Genomic DNA, 19,130 nt, shown 5'->3' on the forward strand with positions numbered 1-19,130 from the left:
TTCGGATGTTCTCAAATTGCACACGACAAGCTTTTTGGGCTATTTGTAAATGATTGGCGTCGGCTCACAGATATTTCACCGGAGGGTTAAACATCTGTTCACCTCTGTGAGGCCGTGGAGGTGCACAGTCCAGGGAGGGGATCAGAAAGAGACCGGTGAGTTTTTTTATTTTTTATTTTTTATTTTTTTTTATGTTTAAACCTTGTTTCTTGTTAGTAGCCTATAAGCCCTTCATTTCTAGAATTACTTTTAACAACTTGCAAGCGAGTCTGTGATTATGAGCAAACTAGTCTTTCTTTTGGTATTTTTATTAGTTTGTAAATGAATGGCGATTAACCAACTCTACATAATGTAACGGAGTCCCTGCGGTGATAATAATTTCTTGTTTAACTGATAAAAAAAAGTGTTTCGTCTGTGCACCTCTGAATGCAGACAATTCTAATCATTCTCGCTGTTAATACATTATAGTATGTGTACAACTCATGGTGTTATGAGATGAGAAATGTAATAAAAAGTCGTACTTCACAAATGAGTATTCATCTTCATTCAGTCTGAGTAGAGATATAAAGGACTGAAATGGAAGTAAAGGTACCTCTTCTTCAGATGTACAGTTTTGTATTAGATTGAAGTTAATTACTTTCTATTGCTGGTTCTCACTATATCATGAGGCTTTTTACAGAAATATATTGATCTTTTCTGCTGTCCTGTGTTTTTATTCAGATGAGAATAATTAATTGATTGGTCAGTCTGAGGGGTTGAGAGACAGCCAGAGGAGGTGCCAAAGATGGGTCGGAAGTTGGATCTGACAGGACTGACGGACAATGAGGCAGCACATGTGCTGCAGGTGGTGCAGAGAGACATGAGGCTTCGCAAGAAGGAGGAGGAGCGACTCAGGTGAGTTCTGACCTCCATCATGAATGTGTTCCAAGTGTCCACTTTAAACTCTTCAAATTAGTACATTTATATATTTTTTTAGTGCCTGTATTGTTACCGCTCTAGAATCACCTGGTACTTATTCTTACCAGTCTCTTTTAAACCTTTAAACTTTATTTTCTTGTCAAGAAGAGAGGTGGAAGCATTATTCAGAATGTATTATTAATTTGCTTAATAATCAATATCATCGCAACATTTTTATAATTGAAATTTGTTTAAGTGCCAAAGTGCCTCAGTTCTAAAGAGGTAGTTAATGAATATGAGAGTGCTGTTGTTGCCTGGTTAGTTTTTGTCTTGTTTTGCTGAAACCAACCAAATCTAGTGGATGAGGGAAGAGATGGAGAAAAGAAAAGGTTTTAAGAGGGTTTTGTGCTGAAATTTCCCCGGAAAATATAACCCTCCCCTTTTGGCCCTTTTACTTAAGTTTATTATTTTGGGCTTTATTAGTCATTATAATGATAAAGGTTTTTATCTTGAAATGTGTTTTATTAATTTTGCTTGCAAAACAAAAGATATATTGATAGCAAGCATGGATACAATATGGCATTCAAACAAAGTGATGTATAATCTAAACTTCATTCTCCATACAGTAATGGTGTATAAGTAGTATAATGAGTCTTACTGTACTCTTGTTCAGCAACTCGGTTTGCATTCGAGGCATTTTTAGAACTTAGTGGAGATTTCCTGCCTTTCTGCTAGGATGTCTTTTCTGGAAACAGTGGACAGGAAGTTAAGCACCTTCCTGCTGCACTCTGACCAGCTTCCTTAAGACTTACAGTTATGCAGCCAACGTCAATACACACAGTACCGTAGTTCACTAATTAGGTGGGTTTGAATGAAGTCTGTAGTACAAGTTCAAGACTGAGACAGAGTACAAAAGCAGGAAATGATTCACTCACTGAAACAAATTCAGTTCTCCGACTTTCAGAATAACATGCTTACATCATTTCTCCAGGACTCTGATATGACAACTCAAGCTTCAGTTACAAAACACTTGTTTTTTACCAAAACTATTATTCTGCTTATTATATCAAAGTGAATTCAGCAAGTAGGAAGTCCAATCAGATAAAGCACACAGATTAAAGATAAACCTAATGGCTGCTATTTCCTTCATATTCCCCTAACAAAAGGCCTTAATGTAGAGATTTGGTCAGTTAGTTGGGAAAATATTTGCCTATTGTGTTAGCTCAGTCATGTGTTGTGGCTCAATAGAGAATGTGCCTTCTTAAGATTATGCAGACTGCTCGCAAACCGTTGTTTATTAATCCTGTCTGCTCAAAAACAGCAGAACATGTAACTTCTTCTCCTGCCTGCGATCAAGACGCTGGAACAGGATGCTGATTGGTTCAAACTTTTGTGTTTCTGCGACAAACTGCATAGCTTAGAGCCTGGAGAGATGGATTCTTTGGCAATTAGCTTTCAAATCTAATGACAGTCCCGCTGATCTGCAAAATAATGCCTGGCCTCCATCTAAGTAACAGACCACAAAAACAACACTGAGCATATGCAAACAGTTCAATCATAGCTGCTACTGCTTGTTCCTTTCTGCATTGACCGCACAGAGAAGAGGCACATTCTATTATTCACTGCTCACGGCAGTCCTGATGACTGTCCAAAACAGTCCGGAGGCATTTTTACCATGAAGACACAGGGTGTTTTTATGGTAAACTGAGCAATATAAAGTGTTTGAGCTGAGAACGTATGCAGTTTATTTACATGGAAGAAAAATATTTCAAATCAAAATACAAATGTCGTCAACTAAATGACTACTCAGTGAACAAATATTCAGATAGTTTAATAATCTGGTTCAGGCACCATTAAAGAACTTTGTTTTTGTGTAGCATACAAAAGAGACTATGTAAGAGTAAGTTGTTAAAGAATAGATATAAGTAAACCCTGAATAAAAGAATGCAGCTGCAGTTATGGCATTGGTACATATTCACAAGAATTATTGAGTCATAATTATCATCATGCGCTTTATGTATCTATAAGTTTCCCTTCTTGGGAAAGACAATATAATGCAAGTTCTAATATCCATTTAAACTCAACATGTAAACCTTCACGAGAGAAGGGATGAGAACCTGTGTTTTCTCGGCCTGGCCAGCATTTAGCAAAACAGTGTTACAGATTGGTTGAAAATCATGTGGAACTGATCTAATCTCATTTGATTTCAATTTGTCCTTGTAGATTTTTGTGTTTTTTTTCAGAACTGTACATGCATTTTTATTTCCACTTAGGCCACTCAGCACTATCCAATAGCACTGACACTTTTTCTTAAATTTTTTCCTTGAAGCTTATTCGTTTATATCTAAGGCTCAGCGTGACATGAGCCACATCGATTCATTTCAGAGCTTTGGGCCACCAAGTGATTACTAGCAGTTAATCGTATTGTTACTTAGTAGCTGTGACTAGACATGCTGTCATTTGTCTGAGCTGCTTAAATATTTTTGATAAATTCACAACATAAATGTTAAGGTGATTTAATGCTGGTTATGTTTCCTGTATTATAGTAAAAAGCTTTTTTTTCAGACATCACATCTATGTGGTGAATCCTGTTCATCCTCACTCACAGAAGTTGTTTAGTGGGCTCTTGTTTCTCACTGATTCTCAACCACTTTTGAAAGATGAAACATGGGAACCTCAATGAATGTCATATAGTGATGAGTGACAGCCGGGGGACCGTATTCTTCAGTGTGCTAAGAAACTCTGATGTTAGCATTGGTTCCTACCTGTCTGCTGCTGTAAAAAGCCTCTTAGTGGTCATCAGAAAAACCAGCACATAGGCACTGCTATTAACTTTCTCTTGAACATTGTTGAAAGCATGCCATGAAAACATGGCTTGAACAGTGATGAGGCTTCGATTCACCAGTTTCTGGAGAATACAAATCTGATTTGATGCACAAAATGTAAATTAGCAGCAGTTATCTGTGTCAGAATGGGTTAGCTGTGGTTGCTGTGGTGTGGCTTGGCGTGGAGGTAGGACCCGGATGAAGATATTTTTAGAAAGTAAAACTTGATTTATTTAAACAAAAACAACACAAAGCACAGCTGAGCTGGAATACAATAAATCTAAACTGTGGATTATGAAAAACTAACTAAACAAAACGTGGCAAGAAACAAACTAGGACTAGAACTAAAGACATGGACATCAATGAAGGGGAGGATCTGGCAAAGTGCAAGGGGAAACCTGGAAACTAAATACTGAAGGGAGGTGATTTGTGATGGAGTGCAGCTGAGGGGAAAAGCACAGGTGAAATGAGTGAAGCTGATAACCAAGAGCGACTGAGGGGAAAACATAGCAAAACTTAATGACTAAACCAAGAACCTGAACACAAAAAAAACATAGTCATGACAACCTGTCAACTGAAATGACCAATATGGGAGTTTGTTCACCATCTGCTGTGATCAAGTAATTAATAAAGAACTTATTGTCCCTTAAAAGTGAAACCATCAGCGCATAATTTAGAAAGACTTAAACTTAAAGACAATTGTAAGAGGGGAAGATGGAGTCAAATACATCTGCTGAATCCTCTGCAATCATACATGTAACCTCTCAGAAAATAGATATTACAATAGGTGAATAATTCTTAAAAATGCATCAAAGTTATTATTTAAAGTTATTATAGTAGTTATATTTATTTGCCTTTTTATTTATTAGATGTTTTGTATATCAGCCCTTTTTCTCCATCTTATTTACTCATTTTTACTTTAGTATTGACATGAGGCTCAGCTAAGTCTTTATTTAGCTTAAGATGAACAAAATAAAGGTTAAATTTGGAGGGGAAAATAAGCCTTTTAGAGGGGCAAAGTTGAAGTGAGGTTGTCAGGTCGAAACTTACTTCAGCTGCTGAACACCAAGATCCACCAAACTCATCCTCTGAAATAAGATTAGCTGTCACTGAGCAGTGAGCACAAAGTGTCCTAAAGGGACCTCCTACTGTTCGAAAGTAGCTCAGCAGGGATACTTTCTAATCAAGATCAATATAACTTTGTTGTCATTCAGATCTTAAAAAATAAACCAGTCTGTATTCACACCTATGTGTATATTAGAAGTCAGCTTATGGCTGTTTTTCCTGCAGTTTAAGTCTCTTCTCTTCTCTGTTTTTTTTTTTTTTTTATGTCTGGAGCTGGAAAACACCCCTTTAGACGACAATGTGCAAAGATGGAGCTGCACAACATTCTTTGAATATATGACTCACCGTACAAAAAATAAATATTATTTTTGTCTTTTATAAAAATGTGCTCTATGCCTTGTCCACGTTGAGTTCAGAACTGTAGAAGTATCAGTGTTGTTTTGTGTGTTTCTGCTTGTTACCTCCATGTTTCGCTGTGAACACCTCTCTGTCCCAGTGAGCAACGAAGTGTTGTGTCTGAGAGGTATTTATATCATGTCTTGAGCTTCAGTAATGGAGTTGATGCCTTTAAATTTTAATAGTTTGAGGTTTATGAGTGTAAACTAAAGATTCTAGCTGTCAGAATTTCCTGTTGTGGAGCAAAATTCATGGATCTCAGACTTGTCTGTTACTTCCTCTCCTCTTTACAATGGTGAAGTTTGTTTAACAAAACAAAATATGATAAAATAATAAGCTTTTGAATGTCAGTTTGTGCTTTAGGAAAATATAAATCAGGATTAAACTATTATTAAGCAGTTATAAGTCTTAGTAATATAAGTCTTTCATTTCTCCACATTCAACTTTTAGTGACAAACATTTGTCTGTACCTGTTCTCTAAAGCTAGAAAAAAGTGTTTTTTCCTTGACTTTAAAGGAGTGTAAACTTTTGCCATTTGAAACTGAAATTAATCCAATCTGCAATGGCTTCTTGCTTCCTCCTGCGACCTCATCTTGTCAGACTTAATCAGTCTCCAACTGTAATCACCCATAAATGATTCAGTCAGGCTTGATGCTCCTGCTGTCGTAATTTTTTTGACACTTTCCCTCTGGTGCAACTTATATCAGTTTGTCTCTTTCTGCGATCATCTGTCATATTTTTCGAATATATTATTCCGTCATCAACTCCTTTCAGTTTAAGATGGAGCTTGTCTCATGTCCGTAGTTTTCATTTTCATTTTCATGAAAGAAAGTTGCACAACTACATGTATGTATGTATATATGTATATATACATATATCATATCTCATATTTAAGCAACATATAGGATGTTATTCATACCCTGGAATATGACTCATATAAGAGGGGGTATTTGCAGCTAAAGTAGCCATTGCTTTTGTTTTTAACAGATCTTAGTGTTACTCGGTAAACAGCTTGAAACAAGTTCAACCAGAAAAGGCTCCACAACTGCCACTTATGTTATTGACCGTGTCTTGTGATGTGGTTTTCTCAAACAATAATAAATGTTGTGGTCTACTACCACCTGTGGCCGTTTATACAAAACAATCTGCTGCTGTCGAGGAAACACGCTGATGTATTATTCAGCTCTGCTGCTTCCTTTAACCTTTATATGTGGCATTTAAGTTGATGTGAAATGATAAGTGCTCTGCTGGAATATTCAGTCAGACATTTATTTATGTAAGCGTCTCTTTTGATAATACACTGTCTGGCTTTGCCAGCTTCAAATTTGTCATCTTCATGAAGGGAAGGCTGCCACGGTAATGATGTTTAGTAAATTATGAAATGAAATGACTATTTGTGAAGCCACTTTAGTTTCTGCCCCTTTTTCATTTAACGATAGGTTGGGAATCAGTGTGTGTTTTAGTATGTGGGCACTCAGTGTCCTCTCCTCTTCTCCTCCACCTCCTCCCTACAGTGAAATGAAGCAGGAGCTAGACGAGGAGGGCAGTCGCTGCCTCCTGCTGTCACGGCAGACTTGCTTCAACCAGCGCTGCTGCATCCGCTGCTGTTCGCCCTTCACCTTCCTGCTCAACCCCAAGCGCCGATGTCAGGACTGCAAGTACAACATCTGCAAGGCCTGTAGGGTCTACAACAAGCGGGACAAAGCCTGGCTCTGCTCGGCCTGCCAAAAGAGCAGGTAAGGTCGGTGGGGTGGCCGCTGGGAGTGTGATGGTGTGTCTGTGTGCAATGCATAAGGAGGCTAACTAAGGTTGAGAAACTGACTGTGACATCAAAGGTTATTAAGGTTTTACTCTGCTTTGGGAAGGATGATTTAGTTCCAAGATCCAGAACAGAATAAAGCTTCCTCTGGCTCTAATAACTACAATGTTGCAACATCAGGATGTGACTTAACAGACAAAACATGCTTCTAGTGAAGCAGCCTGAATGGAGCTTCTCTGTTTCGTGTCACAGAAAGTTTTTAATGGTTCCGTCTGTGGATATTTAAATAGTTTACTGATATCGAGAAGTCCTGTCAGTGGCTAGTAAAAGGCTGGTCTGAAAGACAGTACAGAGGCACTAATCAGGGCAGTTGAAGAACAGGCCCTGAGCACAAAAGCAATAGAGGCCGGGGTCTACCACACCAGACAGGACCCCTTTTGAGTGCAGAGTATGGATTGGAAGTCCCAAAGTCAAAGTGGGAGATTCCTCTAAAGGTAGTGGAGAATGACAGAACAAAGATCCCGTGGAACTTCCAGATCCAGATAGATAAACAGGTGATGGCTAAGCAACCAGACAAGTGGTTGACAAACTACAGAAGAAAGTAGGAGTGATATCATTCCATATGAAAGTAACATAAAGAAGAAGGAACATGAGAAGCTTGAAAAAATACCACGGGCCGAAGGAGGAAGTTGAAAATAAGTGGAAATTGAAAGCAGCAGTGGTACCAGTGGTAATCTGAGTACTTGGGGTTGTGACTGGCAGAATGGCTTCAGCAGATCCCAGGAACAACATCTGAGAGCTCTGTCCAGAAGACTGCAGCTTCACGAACAGCTAAGATACTGTGTAGAACCCTCAAGTTTCCAGGCTTCTATTAGAGGACCCGAGCTTGTAGGAAAAAGGGTACCGCCCACAAGAAGGACGAGTGTAGAGAGAATGTCTGAGTCTATGTGTGTGTGCGTGGGTGTACTTGTGTTGCCACAGGTTTAACATGAAGTGCATGTTTGAAAATTAAACATCTGTCTGTTTCTCAGGTTGTTGAAGACACAGTCTCTGGAATGGTTCTACACAAACGTGAAGAAACGCTTCAAGAGGTTTGGCAGCGCCAAAGTGCTGAAGACTCTTTACAGGAAGCACCTGGCAGAGCACAGTGCACTTTCAGAGCTTACAGGTAAAATATTCTTATGATATGAGCTCTATCCATGCTTAAAACCTGTTTGGAACAGATACAGAAAACTGTGTAAGTTGTCACATGTGACACACATTGGGAATCTTCACTTGACACCTGAAAGTAGATTGAAATTCAGAATATAATATCCACTTTTGACTATTCTACAATCCTAATCCTATGCTGAAGGCTGTGATAGACTACTGTAAAGAGGATGATTGTGTATTCAACTACATGAGCTTGTTTTGAATTTGATAAATCAAAGCAGTGCAGAACAGGTAGTTAGGAAAAGGGTGAAACGGGATTAAGCTGTTATAACTACAGCCACTAGGGCCAAACTCCAGATATATTCATGTTTGTTTGCTTCCTTCATATCTTCACTCTGAAGGGAGTCAGTGTCTTTGTATTTAGATGCAAAAGTAAACAACTGTCAAGGTAGAAATATTAAATACATGTGTAAACACAATGGTGCTGTCACAAAAACACAGTTTTAACTACGAAAACCAAGTTTGATGTCCAATTCCTTGTTGTTCTTCTTTTGATACACTAATATTTTCATATTGCTGTGTTAAAAGAGGCACAAGCCCTTGCATTTCCAGGCACGTCAGGGGAAGCCACGTTTGAGGGCTTTTGTTGCAGACATGCGAGTATCCATTCGCCCCCATTGTACGTCATGCTGAGTGCAGCAAATTGATTCCTGTGCAGTGCACTATATAAATGTAAATTTGATAATGTTTGTCTAATGATGATGGAACTCATCAGAGATTGCAAACATTTTTTTAAAAGTTATCGTCTTTGTGACTTTTGTTATTATTATTTAAAAGAAAAGTTCCTGGTTGCTTGGCAGTTTTACTCACTGTTTTTTTTTTATTTTATTTGCCAACACAGTTTCACTTTTAACCTGTGTATATTCCAGCAGTGACAGTGAGGGAACAGGCTTTAGTTGCTTATGTAATGAAAACATTCAGTAGACCTCCAGGGGGGTCTTTGCAGTCAGAGTTTTTCACAGCTTAACACAGGCAGGGTGGGGAGGCCAGTTGCACAGGGCAGCCATACTGAAAATTGAGTTGTCCTGGACAGTGTTTACCCAGTAGCATCTGTTAAAGTTTGCAGACCCAGTCAAAAGACAAAGCCGCACTGGACCATCGGTCCACAGTCTGATCCGATTGAACCAACAGTATTTCAGAGAATTATGTGTGTTTTGTGGAGGAGAGATTGTTGGCTGCAGATGATGCAGCGCTGTGGCTCCTGTGGGAGGAGAACTGATGTGGGTTGACATTGGGCCGCCCCTCCTCTGATGACGGTTGCTCACATTGCATCGAACATTTCAACCTAACCTGCGCTGAAAATTCTGCTGCGTTTATTCAACTGCAAAATCTGATCTACACATTGTGACTCATGAAAAACCCTGTTGATGGTGCTTGCATAAGAACAACGTGAGCCACATGAATAGCATCAGTATCAGCAGACCCAAATGCTGGAATTGGTTGGAAATAAAGAAGTACAAATAATTCATGAAAAATTTCAAGTATGTAGTATCTTAGTTATTATTTCTCTTTTTACCTCCACATGCTATACTTGAACTCAACTTTTACTTTTATGGTATTTAATGGGAATCTTTTAAATCTTTTTTTGCATTTTGCTTATTTATATTTCCAACAAGAAGATCAATCTAAACCTATATGGATGGGACAGTTACATTTAGAAATGATGATGTCTTGTCACAAGTTATATGTGTTTGATAATAACTAGAGACATGGATGAAAATAAGTCACATCTCCATGTGCAGAAAGGCAGAGATTGAATGCATTTATGCAGTTATTCCTCATTAACTGTTAGACTGTAGGAATGATTCTTGGTGAAAGTGTTGAGTCTGTTTATTATTTCCAGTTTATTGTTCTCTATTATTTTTAAAATCAAAAAGGTTTGACAGTTTTGAAATTACATTGTGAGGATAAACAGTTTTGCATTTAAACACCTGGTGGAATTGTCTTGGTTACTTTTGACTCTTATAGTATACATTTCAGAGCCTGTACTTTTTCTCTTTTAATTAAATAAAATAGTTGAATCAGTACTTTTACTTTTCTAGAAGTCTTTTTTTCTGGAAGCAGGACTGTGCAAGCATGTCCATCTCTACAAACATTTCTAGAATCAATCAGTGCAGAAACAAAAGGATTCCCACATGGGACCAGCACTTGTTGAGTCAGATTTCTTTAACAGTTGGAATAGAAACCATATTCTCCAGAGAACTATAGAAAAAAAAACACTTTGTGCTTCCTGTACATCAATACTTCTGCTACTCCCACATCCCTGTTGTCATGAGTAATACCCCAAGTGCCAAGTATAACTGCAGCTTAACTCCCTCCGGTGTGGACTTTGTAGCTGTGCAGGTCTTTTACAGGCACAAACAACCTGTGTAACACACTGAAGGAGAGAGAGAGGTTTTTAAAATCACCTTCAGCTACTTGGTTGGTCATAAGTCTTTTCCATGTCTCTGTGCTAAGGCAAAATGTGTTCAGACTCATTAAATCTTAACTATACTGACATCTGCTCGCACATCAGTGAAGGGTCACTCGTACACAATCCCTGCTCCCACCCCTGAAATGCAAACGGAAATCCTCAGTTTAAAAATATTCTACATTAGTGAACTCCAGCTTTTCTTTAGAGTTCATGACATTGAAGTGAATCAGAATTAAGTGGAAGTGCTCAATGCATTTTTCAAAATACACAGTTAATACCACTTAGTTTAAGTGCTTTCTTTACCCCTTAAAACCATTGAAGGTGACCCCGTGTACTGCTCTGTGGTTTTGAGCTTGGGTCTGCTGCACACAGCTCGGGTCGCCTGGTAATGCCACACACGAGGCTGCTCTAATGCACTTACATAACCACAAATGGCTGCATTGTTGCAGGAATATTACCGTGACTTGAAGAGCTCAAAGATGGAGGAGAAACTTTCTGCTGTGTGACTGAGCTCTCTGCTGCACGATGAAGTGCTAAGAATGACGTCAATCTCACAGTATGCATATTGGTCAAAACTTAGACTTTACAAATCAAGCGTATAGTAACATGTAATAGTAATTACTTTCATTGCTCTGATATTTCAGGTTGTATATGCACATTGAAAATGAATCACAAGAGACATCCTTTTTCAACTCTGTAATCCTCCATCTAATTTCCAGGTTTACCCTGATCTGGTTTCACGATGCAGACTTAAATCCCTTCCCATGTCCCTCATCTGTCTTTTCACATACATGTCAACATCTGTGTATATCTGCAGAGGGCAGCGCCTGTGAGGAGAGCATCTGCAATGAGGGCAGCATCTGTGGGAGCGACTCCACCTTCTACAGACAAACCGAAGGTGCACACCTACACACATTTTGTTGGTTTACACCTGCTTTTGTAGTTATGATTTTAGTTTTATAAAGATGGTTTTTATTTCCTTGTGATGTCAAAAAAATGTATCTATCAGATCAAAAATGTGTTTCCTCTAAAATGATACAAAACGAAAAGGTGGAGGTCCATTATGACATAATATGTGCGCCTATAGTCATAAAACATTTTGATGTTGAATATTTAGAATAATTTCAGCAACAAAATAAAGAAAAATAATGTTCAATAAAACTAACATGATAGCAGGTTTTTCTAGAAGTATCTGTCTAAAATAAATCTTCAACTTGTGAACAAACAATGAACTCTCGCATCAAGCTTTAAGAAGTTAAGAAGACGTTCTGCACTAGAATCTGTTTGTTCACTTTCCTTTCAGTTGCTCATTGCAAAAATATAGCTGCCAAAAAAGAGCAACATAATAGGCAAATGTCGTTGTGTAAGTGGTGCTAGTTGAAACGGTTGTTGTACTGGTGGAGCTCTGATGTGGTGCAGTTAAAGCTCTCAGTACAAGGGTTGTGTAAAAGCTTTGGAAGTAAGAAGGAAAGTTTAGATGAAAATAAATGCACACTTATTGCTAGTAAGTTTTAATACCACCTGCAAAAAGGCTGTTGGCTTAGATTAGTGTAATGACAGTAAACAAGGTGAAAGAGTTAGCATGAAGAAGTTATGATGTGACCTTTTTTCCATGACAGTTTACTTGAAATTAGCTAATCAAATTACTGAAAGTCGTGCATTTGTATTCGATACCTCTGTTTGCCTTTTTGCTGATTCATTTTTGTGATGGTAACTTTCCACAGTAAATTCTCTGCACATTATTTATGGGAGTCTATATATGCAATCCCCTAACTTATCCAGGGAATCATTTGTTCCCAGCTTACATGCATCTAAGTGTTTACAGCACACGGAACAGCTGGAAATAAATAATTTCATGATGTTGGCTTTAATCTTTGGGCTCAGATTCTCAGTAGCATCTGAAACACTTGTGTTGGCCTGCCTTTTGAGTCTCCTCACTCTCCCAGTTCACTGCACTAACAAGATGAGTGACTGCAAACATGAATGAAAAGCTGCACCGGCCCGATGGCCATACATCTGTCTACAGAGCCTCAGAATCAGAGATGAGAGAGTGAAAACAGAAATAAACCACACATTTTCCATGCATGCAACAAAGACCGTAGCCTGTTTTTTTGCCTTGATTTTAATTATGTGGCTGACACCGATGAATAACAAGTGATTAACGTGTTTGTGTTTAGAGCACAGCGTGGCAGAGACTCTCAGTGTGGCAAGGCGGGTGGCAGAAGAGGCCATAGATGAGGCCATTTCTAAAGCTGAGATTGACACCTCCAATCAGGTCATTCATATATTCCATGTCATATGCACAGCGGTACTCATCATTATAGCTAGTCATCACAAGTGACTCATTGTTGGCATTCTCATGTACCCACATTGTGTGAAAGATGCTGCATTATCTTATTGTATGGTCTATAAACTATAATCTTATGTGTTTGCCCTTTACAGTTTTAGTGGCACTTTAATACTGCAGAACAAGGAAGTGCCATGACTGTTAATAGAGGAACTATTGACTTGTCCCCTCAGGTCCAGATTATTGTTCACAAAAAAATTCAAAGTGATGAAATAAAGAAGAGTCTTCATGTATTTTACAGTTTTTAATATTTAAACTGTTCTTGATGTGAATAAACTTTCAGTAGCTTGAAAATAATTCTCTGTTTCAAGAAGACACTGTATGTTTTTACATAACGAGGATGTTAAAGATAAGGTGCAGTTCACATAGGATTGGCTCTTCATAACAACCTTTTTGTTACATACTCATTTTTCATAGTCAAAGCTACAGAAAAAGTTAAACTATGCCAGTAATATATTATCTTATGCATGTGCAGTTTTTCATCGGAATCCCAAATATCTCCTCTGGTTTTGCAGCCTCCTTCTGAATCTATCAGAAAAGATTTCCTCCTCACTAATCTGTTCAAGTGTTCCAAATCTTTTGAACTTGACACAGAACATATAGAGGAGTAATCAGTTCACAGTGTGCATGTGTGCGGTGCTGAATAGCTTTCTTATTTTGTGCGTTTCCCAGGAGAAGCAGGATGAAGCACACTATCTGCGGGAGCACAGAGGAGAGCTCATCGAGGAACTGGCCAAAACTATCGTGCAAAAAGTAAAAACCAAATTAAATTGTATAACAGGAGATGTTTTATTGTGTATAATTTGACTGACTTATTTTTTTTGGGTGAAGCCAATTTTTGATATGTAAATTCAAGCTAGCGTAGGGTTGGTTTAAATTAGTATTTCCTGCACACAATTAAATAAAAGCTTTCCTTTGCTCCCTCGTGTGGGATTAGTGTTTAGAGCTAAACCTGATTTCTGTGCGTGTTAGATCATAAGCAGGAGGAAGACTTTGGCTGAGATGAGGGCAGAATATGACCAAGACTGGACCCTTGAGTGCAACACTGACCATCTTCATCAGTCTGCCTGTGATCAAAGCTCCAGCTCCCTGAAACAGCAACCAAACCTCTGGGTAAAAGCACATCACTTTGACTATTTAGGTTTAATTGAACACTGGCTCACTATTAGGCCAAATTTTGTGTCACGGTGTAGTCTTTTGATTGAAATTGATCCTAAAGGCATTTAAAATAAAACCTTTGGCTTAAAATCCAATACTTTGAATAAAGGTTTTGCAGATTTAGAAGCAGTTTTTTTTATTTTTTTTTTTATAAACCGTCTGCAGTCTTTTGTAATCAGTTAATATCCTGTAGAAATTAATCGCAGGAGTTCAAAACCCATCTATAATTCTGTTTGTACTTTTATAGAAATTAAGTTGCTTTTTTTCATCAGCGAGACCTGTCATCATTTTATTCTGCTGGTTAAACAGTCTTTGCTGACTCTGTTGGTAGCTCCTGCGTGACCACTGAGGAGAAAATTTCCAGTAAGTTTCATATCTGTCCTCAGAGGTCACATTCAGCCTTCACACTGCTGGATGACGACTCACCCGCTCTGATTCAAGACTCTCCCCTGGCCACGAAGAAGGAGGGCAGCGGGTCAGCTATGACTGCTTGGAAGAGTGTAGATCGACTAGACAACTCTGGTAAGATTATGTTCGTGTTTTTTGTCTCCTCTAAAAACTACCAGTATGTCGGTTGCTACAAAGTCACAGTGAAGGCAAGCTGAATTTTTGGATGATGGGTATAAAGTTGAGCAATTTTGGTTCTTTTTGATCTAACTTCTTTAAATTGTATCTTTCTCTATAATACAAGCCTGTGCATACATTTAGGTCTTTTGTCTGGGCCAAAGGCTGCACAATCAGGATCCTTTACGATTCAATTTACATTATCTGATTGTTTTTTTGAAAAAAGCAATCTTTTTCCGGAACATTTTTTTAATTTTTCTGTCGTATATGACTTTGGTTTTATAAAATATGCAGTAGCTTATGAGCCAGAAATGCAGCAGAAACTGGATATGGTCCAGGTGATTTGCTAAGGTTCAAACTAAGCAGAAGGCTGAGACTAAACCAGTTTGAGTGACTTAGAATATGGTGTGAATGTTAATGTGTGGTTTAAGAACTTCCTACGCTGATTTTTAAACATAGCCATCTCCCAGAATGGTCCAGTCAGTGGTATTTCTTTGGGCAAACATGCTTTTGAGGGCAGAAGTTATAAAGGAATGGTTGGGCTGTTTCAAAGCTAAAGAAACTTAAACAACCACCTTTTATAAATGAGGTATGCAGAGGATCATCTATCAATCATACATCATATTAAAAATTGGATGCTGAAGACCACACTTCAGAGAAAACGAGAAAGTTCCCCCATGTTATTCAGATGGGTCAGAATCATGTCTATCTATTTTTATGAGCAGTTTGAAGTTGACAGTTCTTAAAGTCATACTGAGTGATACTAATGAGTCTTAAATAATTGAGCTGAAGTGACGCCTCTCGGCTCTGATGTGTCAGCTAATACCTGCCTCCACTGTGTTTGTTTGTGTTGCTGCATGTGTGATTATTTGGCACATTGTCTCTGTGTGTCTGCATGATACCTGTGTGTGTGTGTGTGTGTGTGTGTGTGTGTGTGTGTGTGTGTGTGTACATGTACATGCTGTGATGCGGAGGTGTGTCCTCAGTGCTGAAGAGCCCAGATGGGAATTGGATCGCCCTGCAGAGCACCCAGCTGTCTCGCCCCAACCTTCTCAGTAAAAGGAAGAGCCTGGTCTACAGTGCCTTGGAGAGGGAGTCCGGAGTGGTGTCTGCCTACGAGGGCCTGGAATCTGACAACGAAACCAAAGCAGAGCCCGACAGCTCCTGGGGAGCCGTCCTGCAGGAGATCCACAGAAAGATGACAGACTCAAACTTCAACCTGCACGACTTCGGTGACGGCATGTCCCCGCTCGAGTGCCAGCAAGGCAGCAGAGACGATCTGTTTTTAGACTCTGAGGGGAACTGGAAGCCCAACAAACATCTACTGGCTCTTCTAAAGCGGAAGGTGCCTGCAGAGATCAGGAAACCTTCATCTTCTCGCAGGACCAGCATCATTGACATGAACTTTAACCTGAAAGAAACAGGAGGGGGGGAGGAGGAGATTAAGTTGGCTGCCGAGCCAGACGTGGGAAAAATCAGAAAAACACGGAAGAAGAAGAAGAGTAAAAAAGAGCCAGCTGCTTCTTCTTCTGTTTCGGTAAGAAGGAAATCTCTTTCAATCACAAACTGATGAGGTAAACTATCACCTACTGTGCAGATAGGATAATGATTGAATATTTTTTAACTTTTGTCATTTGTTTAATCAAACAAAATAGGCCAATACTTTCTGCATAAAGTCTCCAAAACATGAAGCTTTTTCTGTTGTCTCACATAACATTTTGATTCTAATGTTTTGCAGACCCTTAAAACAGGAGAACAGATTATTTTATAATAATCATTTCACAATTGAAAAACTGTGACGTGCAATGGCTGAGTCAACCTCTGAGTATAGTGTGTCATAGTAGTACCAAGAATGATAAGCTTTAATCAACACATCTCTTAAAAATGCATGAAGATAGGCTTTACTGCAGGACTGCATGCTTTACAATCATTTTGCCCACAGGTCACATTTGTTTGCATGTATATAAGCAAAATATAAATGTACAATTACAATGAATTTACACTTAGTAGTGGCATCATGGGTCAGTATTACTGTTTTTTGGTTATTTTTTTCTTTTCCGATGACAACGCCACTGTAGTTATCTGTAGTTCCCTGATCCATGTACCACTGTAGGTGGGAAATAAATCTGTGCCAAAGTGAAAGATACAGGTCCATTTTATCTCAGCAATTTGCAATACTGAAACTTGTTAGTGTCTTTTTGGCTCACTGAACATTCAGTGGTCATGGCACTTTACTGGTTGGCAGCATTTGTCATTTTTATTGTAACATGAATTTACTCCCTTTCATGCATTAGTGCTTGTATTTAAGTGTTATAACAATCATGCGATAAATAATCAAAGATGCATGAAGAAAATAAATACTGAATGTTCAACTTGTGTGGACATCAGAGGTAAACATACCTGCATCATGAAATATCATAAAATGTATTTTAAAGTGTGTGACTTTTAACTTTTGCAGGATTTAAACAGGAAAGACATCTCTCCACATCCCTCTGATTCTGTGACCCCTGACACCCTCACCTCTGGAGGCACAACCCCTGAACCTGTTGACGTTGTTGGTGACATCACTGGAAATGGAGCCAATCAGATCGGTGAGGACTTCACTTTAAAACTACGTCAGCTTCCAGGTGGAGTTTCTGAGTCCTGCACAAGAGAAGGAGGGCTAAATGAAAAGAGACATGCCGGTTATGGGAGACACGAGGAGAAAAGGAGACAAGGAAGTGAGGACAGAGGTGATGAAGATGAAAGGCTGTGTGAGATGGACATAGATTTAGAAGGGGGAAGAACAAAGGATGAGGAAGAGAACGACAAAGATGATGGAGAGATGAAGTACAGACTGTACAGGCTTGTGGCACAGTCCAGCCTCACATACTTCTCGTCTACTGAAGATGAACTGGACAGAGCGGGACAGAGCGAAGGAGAACTGAACAGAGACAAAGATACGGAGGAAGAAGATGAAGAGCAGGAGGAAGAGACAGAGCCACTCACTTATAGACTTTGTCAGCTGGAGAGAGAAGTAAGAGCGACACAGTTCTCATCTACTGAGGATGAGCTGGACAGAATCGGAGTTGAGGAGGAGGATGGCAAGAATGAGGGTCTGGCTGTGAAAGTATGCAGATTAGCTAATCGGGTCAATGCCACCCAGTTTTCATCCACAGAGGATGAGTTGGACAGAGTGGGAAGAGAAGAGGATGGGGAGGAGGGGACTGATGAAGAGATGCTGTGGAAGCTGCAGCCAAAGAAAGCTCAGCTACGTGATTTAGCCAGTTTGGTCAGCGCCTCCCAGTTTTCCTCCACTGAGGATGAGTTGGACAGAGCTGGAGACAATGTGATAAATGAAGGCAGAGTGAAGAGCAGCGTTGCATTGGAGGAGATGTGGGAGGGGGGAGAATCCATGGGAGACATAGACATGAAAATGTTTGATTTGAGGGATGAAACTGTGGAAAGAAACAAAGCGAGGAGTGATGAAAAAATAACAAGTGAGAATGTTTTGGAGAGTCAAGGAAAAGTTGTAAATGTTGAATACAATCAAGCTGATGTAGAGAAAAATAGAAGTTTTATAGACAAAAGAGTAACAGGAGATGTTACAAGGACAAAGGGGCAATTTTGCTTGACCTTGAAATCTGAGAAAGAAGAGCCAGGGGAAAGACGAGAGATGTGGTTAAAAACAGGGGTGGAGCCTGAGGGAACAAAGAAGATAAGAACCTTACGTGTTACAAAAGCTGAACAAGAGTATGAGCCAGGGGCAAACAGGCCAGATGAAAGAGAAGAAAAGTTTCAGAAAGAAAGCAAAGGGACTCTGAGAAAATGGGAAACAGCTGCAGACAGCGACGAAGAAGACTTTAACAGAATAATCAGCAGCATGCTGATGATGACTCTGGAAGACATGCAGGTGGAAACAAAGAACAAAGTTGGAGAAAACAGAGGAAGAAACAAAGAATTAGAAAGCAAGCAAGAGAGTGGATACCAAGAGAGTACTGTTGATGCACAACTCACAGATTCTCCAGAGGAACAAGTTGAACAAGTTTCAAATAAAAGGTCAGAGTCAGTGATGAAATTATATGTTAGTGGGGAAACTAAAGGAGAGCTTTCAGGTAAACAGAGGAGTGGAGATAGAAATGGCAACCTGCAGGACAAAGGACGTACAGATATGACAACCAAAGAAGCATTTAAGACAAATGAGAGCCAGCTGACATGTCCAGAATCTAAAGTAAGTGATGAGGAAAAACAGGATGGAAGAGGAATCGCAATGGAGGAGAGGAAAGTAGTGGAGACACAGGGAGATACTGCAGGCTGTGAGAAGACAGATGTCAATGAAAAACATGAGGAAACAAACAACCAACAAATGAACAACATGGAGCAGAGCAGCACATCTGCGCGTGAGGAGGGTTTTCTGTCACCACAGGAGATTCAGAATGTAAGTAACCCCAGCGTCAGAAGCTCGTTTCTATCCCTTATTTTCCACTAACAGTGTGCTGCAGGTAAAGTGAGCTT

General features: G+C 39.3%; 1 protein-coding gene across 4 annotated transcripts in view; it reads left to right on the forward strand.

The window, feature by feature from the left end:
• myripa (myosin VIIA and Rab interacting protein a) overlaps positions 1 to 19,130 on the forward strand; it is a 25,470-nt gene continuing 6,340 nt past the window's right edge. For all 4 annotated transcript variants that reach the window (XM_072364542.1, XM_072364540.1, XM_072364541.1 and 1 more), the window contains exons 1-11: positions 1 to 155; positions 721 to 894; positions 6,698 to 6,919; positions 7,974 to 8,110; positions 11,385 to 11,465; positions 12,745 to 12,842; positions 13,587 to 13,667; positions 13,887 to 14,027; positions 14,459 to 14,594; positions 15,623 to 16,173; positions 17,095 to 19,053. In XM_072364542.1, the coding sequence (XP_072220643.1) occupies positions 785 to 894; positions 6,698 to 6,919; positions 7,974 to 8,110; positions 11,385 to 11,465; positions 12,745 to 12,842; positions 13,587 to 13,667; positions 13,887 to 14,027; positions 14,459 to 14,594; positions 15,623 to 16,173; positions 17,095 to 19,053 (3,516 nt within the window). In that variant the 5' untranslated portion in view covers positions 1 to 155; positions 721 to 784. The remainder of the gene's footprint in view (positions 156 to 720; positions 895 to 6,697; positions 6,920 to 7,973; positions 8,111 to 11,384; positions 11,466 to 12,744; positions 12,843 to 13,586; positions 13,668 to 13,886; positions 14,028 to 14,458; positions 14,595 to 15,622; positions 16,174 to 17,094; positions 19,054 to 19,130) is intronic.

The sequence above is a fragment of the Leuresthes tenuis genome, unplaced genomic scaffold (assembly GCF_036924035.1).
Source record: "Leuresthes tenuis unplaced genomic scaffold, fLeuTen1.0.hap1 SCAF_14, whole genome shotgun sequence".
NCBI lineage: Eukaryota > Metazoa > Chordata > Actinopteri > Atheriniformes > Atherinopsidae > Leuresthes > Leuresthes tenuis.